Here is a 26,942-nt window from a genome sequence, read left to right on the forward strand (position 1 = left end):
TTGTTTTCATTTGCCTGAAGCTAAGACCTTATTTGGTTCTGTTTGACTCGGAATTTGAACTTTGAACTTTTCTGAAGAATGCTCTCAGTTCCATGAGTCAACACAGTGTGGAGCAGAAGGAACACAGCAGGTCAGGCAGCATCAGAGGAATAGGAAAGTCGACGTTTCAGGTCGGGCCCATCATCCGAACTGGGGAGGGGGGAGGGAGCTGAGAAATACCCATTCCTGAGACAGTCTCCACCCCCCACTCCCAGCCCAGCAAAGTCAGTCCTCAGCAAAGGACTCATTCCCTGCACCTACACATCAATGAATTTCATGCACATCTGGATGTTGAACGCTTTTCCCTCAGCCTCCATGCCTATTTCTTTGACTGGGCATCTAACCAACCCTCTACCGACCCCTTTGCCTGCCTCCCACAAACCTCCTCTCCTACTCTCCCTCAACCTCTTCATCTCTAACTGATGTCGTGACATCAGTTGCCTCAATCTCTCCACCCCTCTCTCTTGCTCCAACCTCTCTTCCCCCAACAGAATGCACAGCCCTCTGCTTAAACCCCAGCCTCCCCATCAAACCTGTAGATAAGGGGGTTGCAGTGGCGGTATGGCACACTGACCCCTACATCGCCAAGGCCAGGCACTAACTATGTGACACCTCCTGCAACCATCCCCTCGATTTATATCTCCATCCCTGATTTTCAACCCATCATCTCTCATGCCATTCATAACTCCATCACCTCAGGAGACCTCCCCACCCACCTCATCGTTCCCCAATTTCATCAATCCCCATCCCTGCATTGCCTGTTTCTATCTCCTTTCCAAAATCCACAAACCTGACTGCACTGGCCGACCCATTGTCTCTGCCTGCTCCTGCCCCACTGAACTCATCGCTACTTAGTTTGACTCTGTCTTTCCCCTCAGTCTAGGAATTCCCCACCTAAATTCAGGACACTACCCATGCCCGCCACCCCCTCCAAGACTTCGAATTCCTTGACCCCCAAAACCTCATCTTCACCACAGACATCCAGTCCCTGTACATTTGTATTCTCCATGCTTATTCCTCTCCTGCAGGCCCAAACACCCCCTCTCCACGGACACCCTCATCTGCTGAACAGAACTTGTCCTTATCCTGAACAACTTTTCCCTTAACTCCTCCTACTTCCTATAGACTAAAGGAGTGGCCACGGGCCTCTTCGTAGGATATATGGACCAGTCCCTCTTCTGCTTTTACACTGGCACCACCCCACACTTCTTCCTCCTCTACACTGATGACTGTATCAGCACTGCCTGAAGCTCCCATGAGGAGCTTGAATGGTTTATCAACTTTACTAACATCTTTCACCCCAACCTCAAATTCACCTGGACTATCTCTGATACCTCCTTCCCCTTGCTGGACCTCTGTCTCCATCTCTGGTAACCATCTCAACACCGATGCCTATTTCAGACTCACCAACTTCCATAGCTACCTGGACCACACCACCTCTCATCCACCCTATTGCAAGAATGCAATCCCTTTCTCTGAATTCCTCCACCTCTGCCATGTCTGCGCCCAGGATGGAGCATTCCACTCCCAGACATCCCAGATGTCCTCCTATTTTAAGGACCCGCACCTTCACCCTGCTAGTGATCAAAAATGCCCTCAACTGCATCTCTTACATTTCCTGCACCTCTACCCTCAAACCCCCTTCTTCCCAACAAAAATAAAGACTGAGTCCCCCTGGTTCTCACATACCACCCCACCAACTTCCGTATTCAACGTATCGTCCTCTGCCTCTTGCACCTGCCACCTGCAATCTGACACCATAACCAAAGACGTATTTGCTTCCCCCATCCCTATTTGCCTTGGGGATTACTCACTCAGTGACTCCCTCATCTGCTCCACTCTTTCCCCACTAACTAGACCCCACCCAGCACATTTTCCTGCAACAGCAGGAGGTGCTACACCTGCCCCTACACCTACCATCTCACCACCATCTCACCACCATCCAAGACCCAACACAGTTTACCTACAATAGGGGTTCATGTGTAAATTCTCGAACCTGGTCTACTGTATCCGTTGCTCTCAATGTGGCCTCTTCTATGTTGGTGAGACCAACCGCAGACTCGAGGAACCAATTCACGGAGCATCTGCGCTCTCTATATGCAATAATCAACACCACCTTCCTGTCACTAACCATTTTAACTCTTCCCCCCACACATCCCTTGATGACGTCCGTCCTGGGGCTCCTCCAGTGAAGCAATCACACCATGTGCAAACTGCATCTTATGTAACAAAGTGTGGAGCTGGATGAACACAGCAGACCAAGCAGCATGTTAGGAGCACAAAAGCTGACGTTTCGGGCCTAGATGCTTCATCAGAAAAGGGGGATGGGGAGAGGATTCTGAAATAAATAGGGAGACAGTGGGAGGTGGACTGAAGATGGATAGAGGAGAGGAAAGTATGGGTGAAGAGGTAGGGAGGGGATAGGTCAGTCCGGAGAGGACAGACAGGTCAAGGGGGCGGGATGAGGTTTGTAGGTAGGAAATGGAGGTGCGGCTTAAGGTGGGAGGAAGGAGGAGGGGATAGGTGAGAGGAAGAACAGGTTAGGCAGGCAGCGATGAGCTGGCCTGGTTTTGGGATGCAGTGGGGGGAGGGAAGATTTTGAAGCTGGTGAAATCCACATTGATACCACTGGGCTGCAGGGTTCCCAAGCGGAATATGAGTCGCTGTTCCTGCAACCTTTGGGTGGCATCATTATGGCACTGCAGGAGGCCCAGGATGGACATGTCATCTAAGAAATGGGAGGGGGAGTTGAAATGGTTCATGACTGGGAGGTGCAGTTGTTACTGTGAACCAAGCGTAGGTGTTCCGCAAAGCGGTCCCAAGCCTCTGCTTGGTTTCCCCAATGTAGAGGAAGCCACACCGTGTACAGCGAATGCAATATACCACATTGGCAGATGTGTAGGTGAACATCTGCTTGATGTGGAAAGTCGTCTTGGGTCTTGGGATGGGGGTGAGGGAGGTGGTGTGGGGACAGGTGTAGCTCTTCCTGTGGTTGCAGGGGAAAATTCCTGGTGTGGTGGGGTTGGAGGGGAGTGTGAAGTGGACAAGGGAGTCGCGGAGAGAGTGGTCTGTCCGGAAGGCAGTTAAGGGTGGGGATGGAAAAATGTCTTTAGTGGTGGGGTCGGATTGCAGATGGCGGAAGTGTCGGAGGATGATGTGTTGTATCCGGAGGTTGGTAGGGTGGTATGTGAGAACGAGGGGGATCCTCTTTGGGCGGTTATTGTGGGGGTGGGGTGTGAGGGATGTGTTGCGGGAAATGCGGGAGACGTGGTCAAGGGCATTCTCGACCACTGCGGGGGGAAAGTTGCGGTCCTGGAAGAACGTGGACATCTGGGATGTGCGGGAGTGGAATGCCTCATCCTGGGAGCAGATGCGGCGGAGGTGGAGGAATTGGGAATATGGGATGGAATTTTTGCAGGTGGGAGGAGGTGTATTGTAGGTAGCTGTGGGAGTCAGTAGGCTTGAAATGGACATCAGTTTCTAGCTGGTTACCTGAGATGGAGACTGAGAGATCCAGGAAGGTGAGGGATGTGCTGGAGATGGTCCAGGTGAACTTGAGGTTGGGGTGGAAGGTGTTGGTGAAATGGATGAACTGTTTGAGCTCCTCTTGGGAGAATGAGGCGGCGCTGATACAGTCATCATTGTAATAGAGGAAGAGGTGGGGTTTGGGGCCCAGTGTAGGTGCGAAAGTGGGGCTGTCCCACAACCTACAAAGAGGCAGGCATAGCTTGGGCCCATGTGGGTACCCATGGCCACCCCTTAGTCTATAGGAAGTGGGAGGAATCGAAAGAGAAGTTGTTGAGGGTGAGGATGAGTTTGGCTAGCTTGAAGAGGGTGTTAGAGATAATGGGAACTGCAGATGCTGGCGAATCCAAGATAATAAAATGTGAGGCTGGATGAACACAGCAGGCCAAGCAGCATCTCAGGGGCACAAAAGCTGACGTTGCGGGCCTAGACCCTTCATCAGAGAGGGGGGATGGGGTGAGGGTTCTGGAATAAATAAGGAGAGAGGGGGAGGTGGACCGAAGATGGAGAGAAAAGAAGATAGGTGGGGAGGTAGGGAGGGGATAGGTCAGTCCAGGGAAGACGGACAGGTCAAGGAGGTGGGATGAGGTTAGTAGGTAGATGGGGCTGCGGCTTGGGGTGGGAGGAAGGGATGGGTGAGAGGAAGAACAGGTTAGGGAGGCGGGGACAGGTTGGACTGGTTTTGGGATGCAGTGGGTGGAGGGGAAGAGCTGGGCTGGTTGTGTGGTGCACTGGGGGAAGGGGACGAACTGGGCTGGTTTAGGGATACGGTGGGGGAAGGGGAGATTTTGAAACTGGTGAAGTCCACATTGATACCATGAGGCTGCAGGGTTCCCAGGTGGAATGAGTTGCTGTTCCTGCAACCTTCGGGTGGCATCATTGTGGCACTGCAGGAGGCCCATGATGGACATGTCATCTAAAGAATGGGAGGGGGCGTGGAAATGGTTTGCGACTGGGAGGTGCAGTTGTTTGTTGCGAACTGAGCGGAGGGTGTTGTTGGAGGGGGCCCCCTCGCGCGCGCCCCCTCACATCCCTGTGTCCTTGACCTGACGTAACCTGTCCATCTGCTTCCTGACCAATCCCTACTCCCCACTACCTGCATCTCCCCATCACCATCCTACCTCCCCTCGCCAGCCTCATCCCCTTCTCTCTATTTATTTCCCAATTCACTTCCCTCTCCCCAGTTCTTATGTCAAAACTGGCAACTTTCCTGTTCCTCTGCTGCTGCCTGACCTGCTGCATTCCTCCAGCATCTGCAGTCCTTGTTATCTCTCACTTCCACAATGAGTTCCTTGATATCAAAGAGTAAAATCAATTTTAAATAGCCTTGGCAGAGTAACTTTCACAACTTGATTGGATGCTGATAGATTTCACTTGCAATTTATGCTACATCAGAAATAACTTCTCTCCCTCTCCCTCCCATGTTCTCTAATTCAAAGCTTCACAAGAACAAAGCTCAATGTTCAATTGTCAGGAAGTGAACTTGTACACAATAATTTTCTCCAGTTTCAATTTACTTTCCTTTTCTTGTTTTCCTGGCCTCTGTTTGATTTTTTTCTCTACAATAATAAAACATAAGTGAAAAAGGAGACAAAAACCATTGAATTAACCATTGACCAAGAAGAGAATTGACTGATTGCCAAAGCAGATTTTTCATTATGTACCATCAATGAGTAACAGTTAAAAGAGCCATAGATACATTGCTTTTGTTGAATCTTACTGCCACGTGCCAACCGTCCATTTCCCCATCTGTTGAAAATGAGGGGCTAAAATGGGTCCCATTTTGACTATATTTTGGGTGAGAAGTGGAGACAAATCATAACAATTTGCAGGCTGTTTTATGGCTTAACCAGCAAACTTGATTGTTACAAAACCATAAGATACAACCCTCACTTCTCCACCTACCTTCTCTTTCCTGCGGCTAATATCCCTTTCAAAAATTCACCTAAGCCTCTTCTTTGAATGCATGCGTTGAATCTGCAGCTAGTGCATGAGCTGACAATTTGTTCTGAGATCAGTGACTGTGTAAAGAAAATCCTGTCAGCATCCAAACCAGTTCTCTATTTGAGAGATTGTCCCCAATTCTCTTGCAGCTGATTGATTCAAATAATCTAGCCACATGCACATAATCTGTCCTTTCATTATATTAAAACACTCAATTATTCCAAAGAATAAAGACCAGTACAGTAAGCTGTTCATTGTAACTAATAACTTTTATGTTGAAAGTTAGTCCAGTGGTCTGTCTTTGAATTTGTCCCACAGTCAAGTGTTCAAACTGGGCCAGTATTCTCATACTGTTCCTTCATTATTATCTTAGCAATACATCTAATGCTGTGTTAATTTTTATGAACCATTACAACAAAAACATTAGTATTAAGGTTTGTCTCAACAGTGTTACAGGTTATTCTTCAGTCATTTTTTGCTGTCTTGTTAATGAAGAGTTCCATAAAGTCCAAAGTCAAGTCCCTGCTTGTTTATTGATCACTCTCTAATTTACTACTGTGTCTTATTTTAAAAGTCATCCTTTTACAGTCCTCAGCCATTCGAGGATTTTCCTTCAGTTTTTATTTCACAACGTGTAATGTGTTGGGATAAAGAAATTTGGTTTAACAACTGAGAAAACGTTTTCTATCTGTTGTTCTGTTTTAGATCATGTCCCAGAGAATTGGATCAGTGGATTTATCATGTTGTAGCTTGGAAAATCTTCCAAGTAACCTTTTCTATAGCCAGGATCTGACTCACCTGAACCTCAAACAGAATTTCCTCAAACAGAATTTGGGGCCTGGAACAAATGGTGGTTTGAATGATCTTCAAAGGTACACACTTCTAATTGTTTTAAAAAACATACCTTGAATGGTTTAGTTAATATATTAAATCCTTGTCCTATTCTTAATATTTACTTATTATGCCTAAGACGGGAAAGAAAGTCTAGGTGGAATGCATTTGATTTTTTTTAAAAATTACTCCATCTATCTCTCTGGAGCAATCGTAAAGAATATGACTGCTAAATTAAAAGCATTCTTTGTTCACAGACAAATCTTTTGAGTATCATCCTCTCCTTAGTTTCATATGTGTTATTCCAGTGGTATGAGTACCCACTGCAATGGGTGCTTGGTGCTTTGGAGGAGTTGACTTAGACAGACCCACCTGCAAAATTGTGTGCAAGCTGAAAAAGCAGCGGTACCAATTGGCAAAACATTTAGGTGGCTTTGAGTTGGATCACTCCTAGGTCAGTCCAAAGTGTGTTCTTCCAATGTTTACTTTCGGCTGTAATGTTTTGCCTGGTTTCTTTTAGTATTAGGACCTTCTAATGAAAGGCTAATCATAGTTTTCATATTCACAAATACTAGTTCAGAAGTTATTTTGCCTTCATGTTCCATTCACTAATTTCTTCAGAGGCAGAAGATTGCAGCTGTGCTTTGGAATGTAGTGTTTAGCTTGTAATGCGAGAATATTGACTGAAATAAATTCAACGCTGAACTGAATTGAAAGCACATTTATTTCTACTCTGGTTATGACCAAAGCTGGACAATTGCATTTGGTCTTAGATTTTCACAAGCCACTTTTTATGTTCTTGCTTCAGCTTTTAATTTAATTAGAATTACTAATAGATATTCTGTTCAATCTTGTCAAAATTTGGTGGATAACTTTTTAAGGTATTTTTAGGCAACTGTTTTGCTATCTTAAAGCTGCTGGTCCTGTTGTGGCCTTAAAACATCCCACTTGACTATACAAATTAAACAGCAAGAGTTAGTTCTCCACATGACCTGGTCAATAGCTATTCCTAAATCAACACCTAATTTGAGTTCTGGTCAATGATTTAATTGCTGTTTGTGGGAATTTGCTTTGCACAAATTGGCTACCATGCTTATAAGCATTTCAACAGCAACCACAGTTCAGTAATGCATAATTGGCTATGAAGCGATTTGGGGCATTTTGAGATCATGGAATGCTCTGTGATAATTCAAGCTCTTCCATTGGTTATATTCTCCTGAAAGCACATTCTTGAGAATACCATTCCACAGTGACTAGTGGGGTACTGCAGGGATTGTTACTAGGATCCTAGCTATTCACCAGATAGGTTAATGATTAGATGAGTCAACTATATGCAATGTCTTAAAATTTGCAGATAACACAAAGCTAGGTGGATGGGTGTGCTATGAAGAGGTTGCGGAGATGTTGCAGTGTGTTTTTGGACAGACTGAATGATTGGCCAAATGGATGCCAGATGCAGTATAATGTGGATAAACGTAAAGCTACCCGTTTTCTTAGCGAAAAGTAAGATACTTCATCATTTGACGGTAAATTTGTAGAGGGGATTGTTCGCCGAGTCCTGGGGATCTCCTTTCACCAGTGACTGAAAGTAACCAAGATAACAAAGTGTGGAGCTGGATGAACACAGCAGGCCAAGCAGCATCTTAGGAGCACAAAAGCTGACGTTTCGGGCCTAGATCCTTCATCAGAAAAGGGGATTGGGAAGAGGGTGCTGAAATAAATAGGGAGAGAGAGGGAGGCGGATCGAAGACAGACAAGTTTAAAGGATTGGGATGGAGCCTGTAGAGGTGAGTATAGTTGGGGAGGTAGGGAGGAGAGAGGTCAGCCCGGGGAAGATGGGCAGGTTGAGGTTAGGAGGTAGGGAACAGAGGTGCGGCTTGAGGTGGGAGGAGGGGACAGGTGAGAGGAAGAACAGGTTAGGGAGGCGGGGATGAGCTGGGCTGGTTTTGGGATGTCATGGGGGAGGAGGGGAGATTTTGAAGCTTGTGAAATCCACATTGTTGTCGCGGTGCTCGAGAATGCCCTCGACCATGTCTCCTGCATTTCCCGTAACTCACCCCTCAACCCATCCCTGCAATAACCGCCAAAAGAGAATCTCCCTCATCTTCCCATACCACCCCACCAACCTCCCGGATACAACGCATCATCCTCCGACACTTCTGCCATCTACAATCTGACCCCACCACCAAAGACATTTTTCCATCCCCACCCTTGTCTGCCTTCCGGAAAGACCACTCTCTCCGGGGCTCCCTTGTCCGCTCCATACTCCCATCCAACCCCACCACACCCAGCACTTTCACCTGCAACCACAGGAAGTGCTACACTTGCCCCGACATCTCCTCCCTCACCCCCATCCCAGGCCCCAAAATGACTTTCCACATCAAGCAGATGTTCACCTGCACATCTGCCAGTGTGGTATACTGCATCCTCTGTACCCGTTGTGGCTACCTCCACATTGGGGAAACCAAGAGGAGGCTTGGGGACCGCTTTGCAGAACACCTCCACTCTGTTCGCAACAAACAACTGCACATCCCAGTCGCAAACCGTTTCAGTTCCCCCTCACGTTCCTTAGACAACATGTCCATCCTGGGCCTCCTGCAGTGCCACAATGTTGCCACCCGAATGTTGCAGGAACAGCAACCCATATTCCACTTAGGAACCCTGCAGCCCAATGGCATCAATGTGGATTTCACAAGCTTCAAAATCTCCAGCATCTGCAGTTCCCATTATTGCTGCAAGTAACCACACAGGTACAGCAGGAAGTAATGGCAAACTCACCCTGCTGAGATTTTCCAGCAATTTGTTTTTGTTTAAGGCAAATTTGTATGTCACACTTCATACCCAGAGGATTCACATTGATACAGGACATTGGTGAGGCCCACCTGGAATGTACGCCGTTTTGGTCTCCTTACAGAGTAATGGAGTCTGAGGAAGGATGCTCTTGCTATGGAAGGAGTGGCGTGAAGGTTTACCATGTTGATTCATGGGATGGCAGGACTGACGTATGAGGAGGGATGGAGTTTAGAAGAGTTAAGGGGGTGAGGGCAGGATCTCTTAGAAATGTATAAATTTCTAACAGGACTGGATCGGTTAGATGTAGGAAGGCTCTTCCTGATGATGGGTAAAATATCTTTCCATTCACGTTGCTTACCCTCTTTTGAAAAGAACCCCATTACATTATTTATTGTTTTGAAAATGTTTATATGTAATCCTAATAACATTGTATACAGAGTTGAAAATTTCTGGTCAATTGATAATTTGTCCCATGAGTAGCTGCAATGACTTACTTCAATGCATATAGTGCCACAAACATAATAATTACATTCCTTGAACTTTATTAGAAGCACTATATAAGGCACAATTTGACAAAGAGCAACAAAGATATCTTGTATAAGTGACTAAAAGATGGGTCAAAAATAAGTGTTAAGAATTGCATTTCTAAATGCTACCTACTGATCTAATAATAAGTCATGCTATATTGCAGAAAATATTTATTTATTGAAAAGCTGCTACATGAAGACTTTGAGTTTGTGGGACAGTGCAGTCTCTTAAGCCATTTTAATAACCTTTCGTACAAGGATCACGTAATATTTTCCAGATGAGAGAGAATCCCGTTCTTGATTTGTACACTGTAGATATTTTCAACTATATGTATGTTAGACCACCAGGTGATGTTTTTGTAATTTTGCTGCTCTGCTATTTATCATGGGTCCATTGATTCAATGCAATTTGCTGAGAAATAGTTTTTCTTTTCAGTTACTGGTTTCAGGCTTGCAGGTTATCTGTATGCTTTTCCAGCTGTGTTATAATCAGCCATCCCATTTTGGAGGTTAGGGGTGAGCATCAATCTTTCCTGGACTGATATGGGTGGATAGTTTTATTGTTTTTCATATTGCTAGAGAATTTGCCGTCCGTTTTTAAATAATCTAAAGTAGACTCTCTTAGATTTTTTTTAACCATCAGATATAATGATGTGGCTTCCTTAAGTGTCTCAAAAGATTGCTTTTGATACTGTCTTAATTTATACTTACTGCTTAGAGCTTGTTTCATCAGATCGTATGAAGACTGACACTTACAGAATGAAAACAAAACTCTTAACATATATTTTGATATTCAGGTTGTTTTTATACTTTGCATGACAAATGTTATCACTTTCAACTGGTGCAAAGTGAAAGAGGATGTGTTTTTATATTTAAACAGGAAAGATCATTTTAAAGGTTCATACCCATAAAGCACTTGACTCAAGCCTGATCTTTGTTTTAGTGGAAGGTTGCTTTTTTGTCATTTTGGGCAGCACGGTGGCTCAGTGGTTAGCACTGCAGTCTCACAACACCAGGGACCCAGGTTCAATTCCAGCCTCGGGTGACTGTGTGGAGTTTGCACATTCTCCCCGTGTCTGCATGGGTTTTCTCCAGGTGCTCCGGTTTCCTCCCACAGTCCAAAGATGTGCAGGCCAGGTGAATTGTCCATGCTAAAATTGTCTGTAGTGTTCAGGGGTGTGTGGGTTTATAGGGGGATGGGTCTGGGTGGGATACTTCAAGGGGCGGTACGGACTTGTTGGGCCAAATGTTCTGTTTCCACACTGTAGGGAATCTAATCTTGTTCATTTTAGCCAAACCGTGTTTTCCTGCCAGTGTGCAAGTTGTCCATGTGTGACTGTCAGAAATTTGCAAAATATCTGCTAGTGATCTGTTTTGCGAAGTAACTTGATTGACTGAAGAATATTATGCTTATTTTAAATGCGCCTTATAGTAAAAGTCTGTGAGTAATACATAACTACATAACCTACTTTCTATTGCTGACACTTAAGTCAACGGGCAGTGCATCCTAACTTCTATCTTCACGAGAGGTTGGAAAATTTATTGAACTGCCAGTCCTTTCAGCTGAGGAGTGGTGAGTATGATTATAGAGATCTAAAGATACGAGAAAAACAAACTTTGAAAAATATTCTCAAAAAAAAGGTTCTGATAATGTGAGTTCCATAGCTCTAGTATTTGATCTTTGACCTGCAATGTCAAGCTGCTGTTTCAATTTTATATTTTTAGAACTTTTCCTGATACATTTATGCTGCAGGTTCATGAAGCTGAAAAGTTTAAACCTGTCTAATAATCATATGGGAGAATTTCCACTTGCCATTTGTGATATACCAACCCTTTCTGAAGTCAATCTTTCCTGCAATGCTCTACGATTTATCCCTTCAGCAGTTAGCAACATGGATAAGTAAGTACTGGAGTCTGATGCAAATTTTGATACAATACCTTTTTTATTTACCATACTGTATTAATTGTTCCACACCTTCAGTAATATTTTACTTTTAAAGGGGGGGAGCAGAAAGCTAGAGCTGTTCTGAAGAAGGGTCATTGTACCTGAAATGTTAATTCTGTTTTCTCTTCACAGGTGCTCCCAGACCTGCTAAGTTTTTCCAGGAATTTCTGATGTTTCTGATATCCAACATCTACAGTTCTTGGTATTTTTTATTTGAATGGATCCTTCAAGTAACTGTGAGGATATAAACAAAAACCGTAAGGACTGCGGTAAATCAGGAACAAAAACAGAAGTTGCTGGAAAAGCTCAGCAGGTCTGGCAGCATCTGTAAAGAAAAAAAAATCAAGTGCCCAGTGACCCTTCTGCAGAACAGTTCGGAGGAGGGGTCACCAGACACAAAATGTTAACTTTGATTTTTTTTCTTCTCAGATGCTGCCAAACTTGAGATTGTAGACTTGCTCCCTGAGCAGGTGTGTTCGATGGCAGACGTATCATCAACCTGCTGGGTAACATTGTCAGTGCGCCTCCAGTGAAGCATTGGGGTTCTGTTCCGTTTGTTATTTATGTGCCTTGGCTTGCTGGGGTGGTTGCTATTATTTCTGGGTTTGTTCTTCAGTCTTTTGTATATCTGGTACAGTTCAATGTGTTTGTTGATGGGAGTTCTGCTTGGAATGCCAGGAATTCCCTGGCGTGTCTCTGTTTGGCTTGTTCTATTATGGATGTGTTATCCCATTCAAATTTGTGTCCTTCTTTGTCCGTGTGTATTGAGACCAGTGAGAACTTGGTTGTGTCTTTTAGTACATTACATTAGCTTTATTGGTTGTGTGTATGAGGCACTCTACGTTCGTCAGTAGCTGTCGTAAGATAGTTGCTGGCTTGCGGTCTGTCCTGACACCTAGGGGTCTGAGTAATCTTGTGATAATCCCTGATATATGGTAGAGTGATGAGTGTGTCTGACCTTTTGTCTACTTGTTGTGGTCTGTCGCCGAAGTAATGGTGGATTGTGCTTTTTGGGTATCCATTCCTTTTAAAAAAACTCCATATAAGCGCTCCTGTTCTGCTTTGTGCAATTCCAGGGTGTTGCAGTATGTTGTGGCTCTTTTGAATAATGTCCTGATGCAGCGCTGTTAATGGGTGTTAGGGTGGTTGCTAGTATAATTAAGTATCTGGTCCGTATGAGTTGTCTTTCTGTGTTCACAAGCCTGGAGTTCCCCATTGTTCTCACGTCCCACCATTATGTCCAGGAAGGGTAGTTGGTCATCGTTCTCTTCTTGCTTTGTGAATTTCATTCTGGTAAGGATACTTTTTATGTGTAAGTGGTTTTCTTCTAGTCCTTTGCATTTGATAATCATGAAGATGCTATCTATGTAGTGGACCTGGAATTTGGGTTGGATAGTGGGGAGCGTTGTCGGTTCTAATCTTTGCATCACCACTTCTGCTATCAGCCCTGATATTGGGGATCCCATTGGTGTTCCGTTGATTTGCTTAAAAAATCGCCTTTGTAGGTGAAGTGGTTGTGAAGCACAGATCCAGTAGTTTCAGGGTGCTGTCCTTGTTGATGCTGTTGGTGTTGTGGGCTGTCGGCCTTCCCGATTTGCCCAGCAGTGTGACAGTTGTGTCTTTGGCTAGGTTGATGTTTATGGATGTAAGTAGTGCTGTTAGATTGAAGGATACCATTATCTCATCCTCTTTAATTCTGGTGTCCTTGATGATGTTGAGGGATTCTTGAGGAGTTAATGGAGTGGGTAGTGTTGCCAATTAAGTATTCCGGTTTCAGTTGTAGTTCTTTGGCTAGTCTATATGTTGGTGTGCCTATTAGTGACACAGTGGGTCAGAGGGAGACCCCTGGCTTGTGTACCCATAAACGGAGCTACATTAGGACATTATTCAAATGAGCCACAACACTGCAGCAACCCAGAATTGCGCAAAACAGAACAGGAGCACCTGTATAATAGAAATAACACAGTGAGGAGCTTGAGGAGTACAGTGGCCCAGGCAGCATCAGAGGAGCAGGAAAGCTGATGTTTCAAGTCTGGACCCTTCTTCAGAAATGGAGGAGGGGGAGCACTTATGGAGTGAAAAGGAAAGGGTTACGTACCTCCCTATCGATACCTCCACGACAGACCACAACAAGGCCAGACATACTAGTCACCCTACCGTATATCAGGGACATATTAGAGATGACCACAAGACTATTCAGACCCCTAGGTATCAGGGTAGCCCACAAACCAACAACTACCTGGTGACAGCTACTGACGAATATAAAGGACCCCATACCCACAGCCGATAAAGCTAATGTAACATACAAAATACCATGCAAAAGCTGTGCAAAACATTATGTAGGTCAAACTGGAAGAAAACTGGCAATAAGGATACACGAACATCAACTAGCCACCAGGCGACACGACCAGGTTCTCACTGGTCTCAATACACACAGACAAAGAAGGAACAAATTCAACTGGGATACCACATCCATAATAGAACAAGCCAAACAGAGAGATGCCAGAGAATTCCTGGAGGCCTGGCATTCCAAGTGGAACTCCATCAACAAACACATTGAACTGGACCAGATATACAAGGCACTGAAATATTAGCAACAACCCCAGCAAGCCAAGGCATATAAATAACATGTGGGACAGAACACCAACACTTCACTGGAAGCACACTGATAATGTTACCTAGCAGGGTGACAAAACGTCTGCAATCAAAACACACCAGCGCAGCAAGTAAATCTGCAGCCTCATCCACAACCTGAGCTACAAATCTTCTCAAAAACTTGAAGTTGTCAGAACTGCTGAGCTTTCTAGCAACTTCAGTTTTGTTGTTGTTGTTGAGAATATAAAGACTGATGCACCTGTTTTGTCTCTGTCTTTCTGCAAATCAGCTTACAGATATTTTTACTGGATGGCAACTGTCTTGGTTCTCTCCCACTGGAGCTGGGGAATCTGTTGCAACTGAGCTACCTGAGCCTTTCCTTCAATGAATTCAGAAGCATTCCTGTGGTTTTGGAGAGTCTGAAAGCTGTGGAAAAACTTTGTATGTCAGGCAACTACATCGAGACATTGTGCTTGCAAAGTTTGAGCAGAATGCCTCATATCAAACAAGTGGATTTAAGGTAGTTTATTTGCAAATTCAGTTGGATTAATACAATTACAGCATTCATCACACCACAACTCTCTCCATAGCCAATGTAAGACAAAGGCAACTTCAACACTTTGTGTTTGCTTCAAATCATTAGGATGATCTGATATTATTTTGTATTCGTCAGAAATATAGCCTAGCAATAGCCAGGTCTTCCTGAGCTGCCAGTCCTTGGATTCAGTAGGCTGTTCTTGGAAGCAGGCTGCTTGTTCAGTTGGACAGTGGCTTAATAATTGGCCATCACTGCCAATATGTTCCCATGGGTCTACCATCTGCCTAGGTTCCTCTTGTTTCATCCTTAGAGCAGAATCCAGTCTGTTTCTGTGCTTCAGGGCAATCTTATTTTTTTGTGATTCTAAATTTAGAATGCATTGTTATTTGCACAAATGTGATCATTGAATAGGCTCATTTTATGATTTTCTTTTTATTTATTCATTAAATCTTTTCCATGTTCGATTTGTTTCCCTCCAATGGAATAATATTTGTTTATTTAGCTTTCTGTTAAGCAACATCTGATGGAGAAAATTAATCTCCACTTGGAGAGGCAAGGTTTGATCAGGGATAGTCAGCATGACTTTGTCAGAGGGAGATCATGCTTAACGAAATTGATTCAATTAATCAAGGTGGTGACCAGACGTCTAAATGAGGGTAGAGGAGTTGATGTCGTTTATATGAATTTCAGCGAAGCCTTTGGCAAGGTAGAACATTACAGCACAGTACAGGCCCTTCGGCCCTCGATGTTGTGCCAACCTGTCATACCGATCTGAAGCCCGTCTAACCTACACTATTCCATGTACGTCCATATGCTTATCCACGTAGGGGTGTAGGTGGCTGGGGGTTCAGTGTGGACGTGACAGTTGAATAGCCTGCTTCCACCCTCTGGGGATTCTACAGCTCCTGTATCTGCAAACCCGCTTCAGCTCCCAACAACCACCAACACTCCCCTCTCCTCCTCTGACTCCCAAGACTCCCTTGTCTATTCCAAACAGCACTGCCTCCAACTCCTGCCTCTCCCCTCCCTTCCTTAGCAATCACCCACAACTCTAGCTCTAGCTGTCCCCTCTATTTTCCCAGTTTCAGCATTCACTTTGCCAACCTCCAATGTCAATTGCCACCTGACCCTGTTCACATGGAAGCTGATAAAGTAGTTAAAAGTACATGGGATCCATGGTACCTTGGTAAGTTGGATCAAAATTACTTTAATGGTAGGAGACAGAATGTAGGATGCAGGTTGTGTGTGCCTGGAGGCTAGAATCTAGTGATATACCATGGATCCATGCTCTGTCCTTTGTTGTGTTATTATGTATAAATGATGTAGAAAATGTGAGATGCGAGGGGACGGTGTGGTGATGGGCATGCTGTTGATGGGATGATAAGAATGTTTGTAGTTGACAGTGAGGAGGAAGGTCTTAGGTTACAGGTGGATATAGACATATTGGTAGGTCAGTGTCAGATGAAATTTAATTCTGATAAGCGTGAGGTGATACACTTTGGAGGAAGTGGTTAGACAAGAGAGTACTTGATGAATGGCAAAATACTTCAAAGCTCAGAGGGACAGCAGATCTTGGGGTGCTACCCACAAATCCCTGAATGTGGCAGTACAGGTTGTTAGGATAGTTAAGAAGGTATACTGGACTGTCAGCCATGGCAGAGATTACAAGAACAGGGAGATTATGTTGGAGCAATACAAAACTTTGGCTAGGCTACAGCTGGAGTACTGTGTGCACTTCTTTTGCTGCACAATAGGAAGGATTTGTTTGCACTGAATGGGATGCAGAGGAGATTCACCAGGATATTTTCTGGGATGGAGCATTTTATCTATGAAGAGAGGCTGGATTAACTCCGGTTAATTTATTTCGAAGAAGGAAGGCTGAGGGAAGCTTTTAAATGGGCATAAGATTATGAGAGCGATAGAATCTGCACCTGTGCCAACCCACCCCTTTTTTAGTTGAAGCAACCATAATTTCAAATTGAAAGGAAGGACATTTCATGGGATTTTGAGGAAAAATGTTTTCATCTAGAGGATGGTGGGATCCTGAAATCCACTGCCTGGAAGGGTAGTTGAGGCAGGAAATCTCACCATGTTTAAAAAGTACTTGAATGAGCACTTGAAATGTCATAATGTTCAAGGCTATGGGCCAAGTGCTGAAATGCGTAAATTTAGAGTAGTTTTTGTTGGAGCAGACTCGACAAGCCGAAGGACCTGTTCTGTACTGTGTGACGCTATGTTCAAAATATAATTCTGAGCATAAGTCAAAACTGTCATTGGAAATGTTAATTTTTTTTTTCAAATTTATCTAATTGAATTTAGACTCAATTGTATCACCAAGTTGGATGTAGCAAATGTGGATTTCTTGCAACACATTACTCATCTAGACCTGCGCGATAATAAACTGACTGTTCTTGATGCCACTGTATTTGAGAACATTGAGGTTTTACACTGTGAACGAAACTACCTAACCAGTCTCAAAGTCAGTGGATATTTCCTGAAGAATCTTTGTGCTGCAACCAATGGTATGTTGACACTTGATCGCACTGAGCCTAAAAACACAACATTCAGTTCAGCTGCTTAAATATTATTTGTGAGCTAAAAAATAAGATATACATGCAACTGTTTTTCAACTTTAGAAGGATGTTGATGAATTTTATCCATTTCACATTTATTCTTCCTTATCTTAGCTCCAATCCCCTTCCATCTAGCCATACACTTTCATAATCAGTAGCAGTTCTATCCCTGAAACCCCCACCAACACATTGATTATGTTGATGCAGTGATATTGTTGGCTTTCTACATGAATTAAAGGCCCTCATGAATACGTTTGTTTTGAGTCATACACTTCAAATCTTGAGGCCCTACTTAAATCTTGAAACCCAGATCTTGGGCTGTTGATTCATTAAGAGGGTTACCCTTTTGATTCAATGAATACCCCATATGATCTATAAGAATAGAAAGATACAGGACGCAATTCCCTCTCCGTGACACGGTCAGGGATCTCTGTCAGGATAAATGTTTTCATTGACTTCTGTGACTGAGGCCTGTGATAGGGAAAAGAATGCAGCTTACAGCTGATTTCTATTTATAATTTCTGTCCAAGGGTCTGTGAGAAGGGTAAAGTGAACCAGTAAGTAAATAATAGTAAAATAGATAACAGAAAATTATTCCTGCAGAGAGCAATAAGTGGTTCTGAAACCTTTTTGTCTGTGGATCCATTTAAGTGGATCGAAAACCCCCACAATCACTGACCAGTTGTGCTGCATTCACTTGTGCTTGCCATCACAAATTGACTTATCAGAGTTATTGGGAGGAATGGCACTGTCGTGATGAGACATCATTGAGGTGTCAACCAATTGAAGCTGGAAAGCTTCACTCTTTTGGCAGGCTTCACATTCAAGTGATTTCTGTTCTTTGCTTTCAGCCCTAATTTTGCAGTTGTATATTGTAATTGTAGCACAAATTTTGTTAATAAAATGGCATTGTTATTGTTGTACTTATGCCACAGATGCAAGAGTTACTTTGGTTGTGTACATCACACATATATGCTAGAAGTGAGGATTCTGGCATGTTCCCTTGGCTATGGTGTCATCAATGACTTGCATTTTAGATCAAGCCACAAATCACCTGGATGGGATGGTCCACACAGTTGACTCTGAGAATCACTTCTGTTTGATATTTGTAAAAGAGAATTTCTGCTTGTCAAAGAACCATGAGCAAGATGGTGTGAGCGTTTTAATTTGCACAAAAATATCATTTTGCAATAAATTTCAGGCTGCATGATCCATGCTGGGATTTAGAAACCTTGCAATAAGTTTTATAAAATGTTTATTTTGCCTGATTTACCATCTTCCCAGTTTTCTGCTTTTTTTAGTTCAAAGAACACTGGGCATTGGTCTCCAAATCCAATTTCCCCAATCCATTCATCTTTTAAGGCTCAGCTCAGCAAGGAACAACCTTTTTAATTTTATCCCATTGGTCATAAAGAACTATCTTGATGTGATGTGAAACAACATGAAACTATACAAACAGGAAGTGGATTGGTGATGTGAAGAGGTGTCATAATTGGATAAGCGTTAGTATGGTTACACAGTATAATTGAACAATATAAAGTTTAGCATGCATCATCTAGTGTTTTGCACCAACTTTGTAGAAAAATGCCGTGCTTAAATCTACAATTTCACCAACCCCACCCTAATCTCCAATAGATTTGTGTATTAAATCTCAGCTGATCATTATTCTATCTAAAGAAAATACAAGATAACTTGTTATTCTGGTGAAGATAATGGCAGTTCAAAATAATTATTCAAAAGCTTCTTAAGGAAACTTTGTAACACTGACCAATATATAAGATGGAAGGGGAAAACAAAACTTCAGTAAATATTGAGGTAAGGGTTGAGCCGAAAATAAATCTCCCTTTGTGGAAAAATCAGATTCATCAACACAGTGACAGTAACGGGACTTGAAGACCAAGTCCAATTTGGTATGTGCAGGAGCCTGAGGAGAGGATGGGGAGGGATGTAGTTCAGACAGATCAGAAGAGAAGAATATTATAAAAATTAAAACTCATACAGTAATCTTCCTGTCAAGCAAATTAAGAAACTAAGTGAAGTTTTCTTCATTTCAGAGCTTGTATACATTGATGCCTATCCAGTACCTAACAATCTCACTCTTATGGATCTGTCAAGGTAGGTAATTTGAAGTGGGTTATCCTCCAGGAAGTATTTCTCTTCAGTCAAGCATATCACAAAGGATATTTTGTCTTTTTTTTTGGATATTAAAATGGAAAGAGGAGAATTGTATTTCATGCAGCTCTTGTTCTACTTTATACAGATCCACTGTAGCTACAAAGTAAACCTTGTATCAAAATAGTAGTGTGACATTACAATTTGATACTACTACTTTTGCAGTTCCATCAGAAGTTCCAAAAGTGATCATCTAAGCACAAATCCATGCATTAACTCAACTTTAATGGCTAGTTGACATAATGCATGTAAACTCTAGTACAATCAATTCTGATGATTTTTTCTTGGTGAATAGCTTTACATTGGTAAACAGAATCAATATACAACTCGTTGAAAAGGGCCATACAGATAGCAGTGCTTGGATTTCTCCCAAAGGCAAGACCTGTTCAAGACCAATTTTAGACTGATAATTTTGTTGAGTGGAGCTTTCATGTTTGGAGGAACCTGTACCACTACTTCATATTAGCACAACATTAACAAATCAGACCGTTTTGAATGTATAAATGTTAGTTTTTAATAATTTTTCATGTACCATTTTTGTATTGTTTTGCTTATGCAGAAACAGACTGGACAGTTTACCTGAATGGGTGTGTGAAGGTAAAAAGCTGGAGATCTTGGACATCAGCCATAATCAAATTTGTGAACTGCCTGCAAAGTAAGTAAAAGAACGAAAGAAATGCAGGTGCTTAAATCAGGAAACACAAATTGCTGGAAAAGCTTAGCAGGCCTGGCAGCATCTGTGAAGGAGAAAACAGTTAATATTTTGGCTCCGGTTCTGAGGAACGGTCACTGGACCGGAAACATTAACTCTGTTTTTCCCTTCAAAGATGCTGCCAGACCTGCTGAGCTTTGCCAGCAATTTCTGTTTTGTTACCAGCAATTTCTGTTTTGTTGCCTGCAAAGTAAGCATTGGTTCTTACCAAGCCAGCACAAAGGAAAATTCAACAAGAGCAGCTTGGAACCTATTACATATTGTATTGCTAAGAGCTTGTAACTAGCTAGACAATAGATATTATTTTTAATTTGAAATTTCTGTAAACTGGTAATATATCAGAAAAAATTCTTCAGAAGCCAATTTAACTATATTTTTGATCAAATATGTAAGTCAGTCAAATAGTGAAACAAAATATGCTGTGCATGCTCATTTGAGAACTGAAATGTGCTACTATCTGTGTAGTGTGTGGCTATTGACTAACAGTATTTTAAAAATTTGGATGGCATTTATGTTTTGGTCAAATTCTTCATGTTATGATGAATTAGCTACATTTTAGAAGTAATCCATTTGACATAGCAGAACACTTCGAATTTCCAAAGAATATAAAAGGCATTTTTGATTAACGTTCATTATCATTGGAGATGAAAGTGTGGATTAGGAGATCAGGACTAATGGAAGGAGGCATTGGAGGAGAACAAGCTATATTCTGAAGGTGGAATAAATCATAAAATTCTGGACAAAGCAGCATTTGAGGAGAGAAACAGAATTAATGTTTCCAGTCAAAGACCTTTGGTCTCGAGCCATGGCTTATAGTGTAAGAATAAGGAGTAAATCTTTTAGGACTGAGATGAGAAATTTCTTCACCCAAAGAGAGGTGAGACTTTGGAATTCATAACAACAGAAAATGTTTGAGCCCAAAATGTTGTGTTTCCAAGGAGATGGTAGATATAGCTGTCATGACAAAAGGGATCGAGGGAGAACCAAAAATAGAAATTACTGGAGAAACTTAGCTCATCTGGTAGAATCTCTGAAGAAAAAGCAGAGTTTTGAATCCAGTGACCCTTTCTTCATAACAGATAGGTTGTAAAAGGTGGTATTTATGCTGAAGACAGGGTATTGCAGCGGTGGGGGTAGTGACCACATGGGCGGAGATGAAGCCCAGAGAGAGAACTACTGTTGGGGAGACAATGCTCGGGGGAAAGAAGCTGATAATGCGAACCAAAAGTAGGTGTAACTGTGTTGGCTGTGAAACTGGAAAATAGGTGGTTTTGGATCCCACTTCTTGCTAGGAGACAGATACAAAATAAGTTAACCAAGTTAAATGCACAGGAATATGGAGTGTTGGCTGAAACAAAAAATGTTGCTGATGTTTCAGGGATATTCAATCGGAAGGAATTACGCAGACACCCATTTGCAGCGAGTATAGTAATAGCCTTTGCGTGCAGAGGGGTAAAGTAAGATCTCTATTCTATGCACATTTAAGCTGAAAGAGCTGAACACCAAGGATTGTGCCTTGGAGTATAGTGGAAGTGTCTGTGGGCACGTCAAAGTCACTGGATAGGATGTTCCATCTTTGTTGTGACATATGAGTGGAACTGAGAGAATAGAGCTAAGGAGATTGTGACAGTCTTAAGGTTGAAGAGATCCATCAGTATTCATTAACAAGTATCCAGTAATAGATGAAATTTTCAGTTTGTTTCTCTGGATTCCTATTGCAATGAAAAGTGTTTTTCCCTGAAACAATCAATGATCCCAGGGACCAAACAGAATATTGCAAAGTGCTGTCGACAATGGGCATGCCTTTTCTGGCCTCTGTCCAGATCCCTGTCAATAATGAGGACAATCCAACTGGTTGCACGATCAGTTGAAATTGGTGATAGTATTAAAAAACGATGCCCACTAGTCAAAGATCCTCAGAAGATGACAATTACGTTTGCTTTGAGAAGTCTGAAAGATTTGAAGGCTCTTAATACTAACCAATAAGACATTGTTAAGACAGGGTACGGATGCAGAAAATCCAGCAAACTGTTTATTTATGCTTTGCTGTAAAAATGTTGTTATTTTACGATGACTGCTACCATTTCAGCCTCAATTAACAAAATTGCACTAATTAAGTTATTGTTTTATTGGAGTTTTAATAGATCAAGGAAAAACAACAAAGGATCCATGTTCATATTATTTCCCTTTTGCAGAGGTTGGGTTTTCTGTACCTGCAGTCTTGTTGTGTTTCTTTGACTGCTTTTGGCAGAGCTAAGAATTTTACTAATAAGAAATATTGAACTTAATTATGCATTTTCTCGTTAGGTTGTTCTGCAATAGTAATTTACGCAAACTGCTGGCAGGTCACAATCAGCTGCAGAGACTTCCTGAACGATTTGAACGCACACAAGCAGAGGTTCTTGACATCCAGCACAACCACCTAATTGAGTTGCCCATGAATCTTTTCCTAAAAGCTGACTGGTAATAAATCCTGGACTATCACAAATTATTTTTGTACCGTATATATCTGATGATTATTTACTGACTAGTCTGTTTGGCAGCAATTAAACAGTAATTAGAAACCTATCAAAGTTAATCCTAAAATATGTTGAGTGATGATCATGCCATGGTAACTATGCTCTTTGAAATAGAAAGTCGGGGGGCTAAGTCCCACTGAAGACTTGAGATGTAAGCTTCAGTTTGGAGCTGACAAGTTACTGTACAGGGGGTCCTGCTATAATGCATGTTCTGGCAACACAAATTGGCTATAACTTGACTGACTAATATGGGAACACCATTTCTAAGATGCAGGCCTGTGTTGGCTATAATGCAATTCCATCGGTGCACATCGAGATTACATTATCATTTTGCAGGCTTTGTTCTGAACATGCACAATATTAATGCTGAAAGAGTCTCTGTGCCAGCATCACACGATCATTGTGCTTTCTGTGAGAGATACAGTACTCTTCTTTTAATTTGCAAATTCTGCCATGTTAGCACTGGAACAGAAGCTGGATGTCATAAAGCGTTTTGAGCGTAATGAGAGAATATGTGATATCGTTCACTTAACAAGAATAAAGGGGTCTACCTTACACATCATTAGAGTCAATGCAGAGAAGATTAAAGCAAGCTACATTGCTGGAACAAGTCTGACTGCTGACAAATTTGTGAAGTCATGGTTAAAGGAACTTGAGATGGAGCAGCTTCTAAGTGTGTGGATAGACTATCAAATGAAAAAGCGATCTGTGACCCATTGATCTTTTACAAATAAATTCTGTGTCTGATACTACCTCTTTCACTAATAGCTGAATGAGGACAATAAACTGGTATTGTGTGATTTCTGACCTTGTCCACCCTGGTCCAACACCCAGCACCTCCACATCATGAAGTTCAGGATGCAGCACCACAAGAGCTTTTCACTATGATTTTGTCTTCTATCCTGAGGGAAATTGAGAATAAGTTGCAGCTCTGAGAGGACAACAAATACAATACAGTACACAGCAGGATGGCAGTCTGTGAAATAAGAAGATCTTGTTTGGCACCCTACTTGTTCATGAAAGAAGAAAAAGGGCAAAGCAGCAAATACTGAATGTCTTTTTCATAGAGAAATAGTCCAAGAAATAATCAGAAGACAATGAACTACAACCATCCACTTCTGGATTAACTTTTTTTTGACCTAACCCTGCAACATCACCTGCAGTACACCTGAAGCTGATGATTTTGACAATGACAACCCTAACCCCCTACATTAACAACAGAGTAACCTCCTCCTCCATTGTGCAAGGCCCAATGGTCTGTAAACTCTGCATAAGTTACAACAATGATTATACTTCATAAGCACTCTGCTGGATATTGAATGCAGGAACCTACATAGACGAAGCAAGTGGAAAAGCTGAAGGCGATCAGATTCAACAAGGGGTAGTGTGAAGCCATCCACTTGCCAAATGATAATATTTTCATGGTGCAAGACGATGAATGTGAAGGAGCAAAGGGATTTCATTTTCTATGTGCAGAAATTACTTATAGCATAATTACGAAAAGCATTACAAAAATGTTGCCCTTCAGCTCAAGGGGATTAGAATTGGATGCTTCAGCTGTTTGTTGTCACAATGTGTTAATCAAACTATGTATCTGGAGTACTGCATTCAATTTTTGCCACTTCACATCAAACGATAGATTGACCTTGGAAGATGTAGAGCACAGATTTACCAGGATATGCTAAGATATAAGAGACTAAATTATGAGGACAGGTTGTAAAATCTTAAAGACCCTTTACAAAAGTCTTGGAAGTCAAAATACATTGCTGAACTATGCTACTATTGTGCACTGTACTTCTTTAGCTATCTCTTAGTGGCTCAGAGAATGAACTGCTGTTACTATTGCCATCCTGCATGATTTGTAGCTGTATTCAGCACCAAAAGAGAATATTTGCAGTTAATTCTTTAACAAATGTTGTTAAGTGTCAATTTTTCATGCAGTTTCTATTCATTCATGGGATGTGGGTGTTGCTGCCTAGGCCAAATTTGTTGCTGATCCATAATTGTTCTTGAAGGTAATGTGAGCTGCTTTCATGAGCCACTTGCAGCCCACATGATGTGGGTGCAGCAAAAGAAGGAGTTCCTGAATTTTAATCAATGACAGTAGTGGAATGGGAATATAATTCTAAATCAGGATGGTGAGTGGCATGGAAGGGAACTCGCAGAAATAGACGCACCTGTGTATTTGCCGCCCTTGTCTTTCTAGATCAGAGATTCATATTGATCGGTCAGGAACCCAAGTGGCATTGCATTCTGAAATGTTGGAATCTTGAACTCTAAGTTTTAACTCCTTTGTGACAGGCACTGGCCCTCACAGCTACCTCACCCAGAGTTATAGGCCCCCATTTCACACCTGTGGTCTACACCCAAGCCTCTCTCCACTTTTACCGGTTGTTTAACCCCAGCCTCACTTGCTATCCCAGGTTCTGCTCTTACAAATCTCAATGAGAGGTTTACAACAATTTTCAGAACTTAAAATGGGATCATTCTGGGAACATGTTAAGGAAGCCCTTGTTCTAGGTGGTAGAAGTTTTGAAGGTGTTGTTAAAGAGACCTTGTTGAGTCGCTGCAGTGCATCTTGTGGATGATGCCGACTTATGCCACTCTGCAGCAGTGGTGAAGAGTGTGAATGTTAAAAGGATATTAGTCAAACAGGCTGCTTTTTTCTGGAATGGTGTTAAGCTGCTTCAATGTTGTTGAAGCTGCACTCATCCAGACAAATGGAGAGTATTTCATCATGCTCCTGACTTCTGCCCCAAACCTGAAGATTCTCATATGACCACATACATGACAAAAGTCCAATATTGTTCACTCTTGTTTCAACTGTATAGAAATTTGTATTTAAGAACTACTTTTAAAAACCATGAGAACAATGATGTTCATTATCTTTGATTTGTAAAAAGGATGTCATTGTTGCTGTTGAGCTAATGTTGCAGTTAGGATAATCAGGTTACAGTGTGATATTTGCATGCTGTCAGTTGTGATATATGTCAAGTTGGGATATAAGACACCATCATACTTGCAGCCCCAAAAGTAATGCTTTTGCACATACTCTGAATAATTCAATTCTTTCACCTGCAGCATACTATAAAAGCACATTTGTGGTCACCCTCAGTTTTTCAGCCATAAATGTGGGGATTACTCTCTTGCATCTTACTGGGAGCAAGTGATTAAGCAGTGAAACTGCTTATGTTGCAAAGATGTGCAGGAGTTTAAGTCAAGCTGAAATAGAGCAAACCCCTTGGGGCAAATAACAAAGATGGCAATTGAATACAACAATGCTGCTTGCCTTGTCCATCTTGTGTGCATAAGTCAGCCCTGTATTTGGGTGTCACTGGTTGATTTATATGCTGACATTTGCAGGAGTCAGTGACCTGCAGCAGCATTTTGGAAATGTCTCAATGTTTCATTGAAATATGTAACTTTACAAAGTTAATGCATTAACATTTGACAAGTAACTGGAAGTTTTTTTTTCTCTCTCAGTTTACGATGTCTGAATGCTTCAGCGAATAAACTCGAGATACTTCCGCCCTCCTGTGTGTCTGAAGAAAGCAACAGTGTATTACAGGAGCTCTACCTAACCAATAATTATCTCACAGATAAATGTGTACCCTTGCTTACTGGTCACTCTTGTCTTAAGATCCTACATCTTGCTTACAACCGACTCCAGAGTTTTCCAGCCAGGTGAGGTTGTCTAGTCATTCCCCACATCAAACAATACAATTACTGAAAACCCCTCTGTGTAATTCTATCATTCGAGAATTGTGTTAGTGAAAACTAAGTTGTTTGATGGTCATGTGTAAAGTTCTGTTAAAATGTTGTTACACGTGGCTATTTATAGAACACAATGATTCTTGCAAATGTAGTAACGGAGTTAAGCAAATAAGGGGGTAATGTGATGATATAGCAAAGTTTAGGAAGGATAGAAAGCAGTTAGGATGAGAAATAATTTCCAAGATGGGCCAGAGAAGAGGGGCCTTTGCTACAGGAGTAACTTGGAGAAGTTGAGCTCTGCTTCTTAGAGCAGAAAAGGTTTAGTGGAGATGCAATTGATATACTAAAAATCATGCAGATCTTGAAGAGTAGATGGGGAGAATATGTTCCCATTGACGAGCTTGAGAACCGGAGGACATCAGTTTGTAATAAAACCATCAATGAATAACACAGGTCATGTGAGGGGATTTTTTCTTATTTTTGTTAATGTAATTTTAGTTCATGTAATGTGAGCG

General features: G+C 42.1%; 1 protein-coding gene across 2 annotated transcripts in view; it reads left to right on the forward strand.

The window, feature by feature from the left end:
* phlpp1 (PH domain and leucine rich repeat protein phosphatase 1) overlaps positions 1-26,942 on the forward strand; it is a 158,684-nt gene that overhangs the window by 109,198 nt on the left and 22,544 nt on the right. For both annotated transcript variants that reach the window (XM_048520648.2, XM_048520638.2), the window contains exons 4-11: positions 6,214-6,380; positions 11,413-11,559; positions 14,489-14,719; positions 17,057-17,259; positions 19,365-19,425; positions 20,042-20,137; positions 22,502-22,657; positions 26,197-26,397. In XM_048520648.2, coding sequence (XP_048376605.2) covers positions 6,214-6,380; positions 11,413-11,559; positions 14,489-14,719; positions 17,057-17,259; positions 19,365-19,425; positions 20,042-20,137; positions 22,502-22,657; positions 26,197-26,397 — 1,262 coding nt within the window. The remainder of the gene's footprint in view (positions 1-6,213; positions 6,381-11,412; positions 11,560-14,488; positions 14,720-17,056; positions 17,260-19,364; positions 19,426-20,041; positions 20,138-22,501; positions 22,658-26,196; positions 26,398-26,942) is intronic.

This window comes from Stegostoma tigrinum, chromosome 2, assembly GCF_030684315.1.
Source record: "Stegostoma tigrinum isolate sSteTig4 chromosome 2, sSteTig4.hap1, whole genome shotgun sequence".
Classification (NCBI taxonomy): domain Eukaryota; kingdom Metazoa; phylum Chordata; class Chondrichthyes; order Orectolobiformes; family Stegostomatidae; genus Stegostoma; species Stegostoma tigrinum.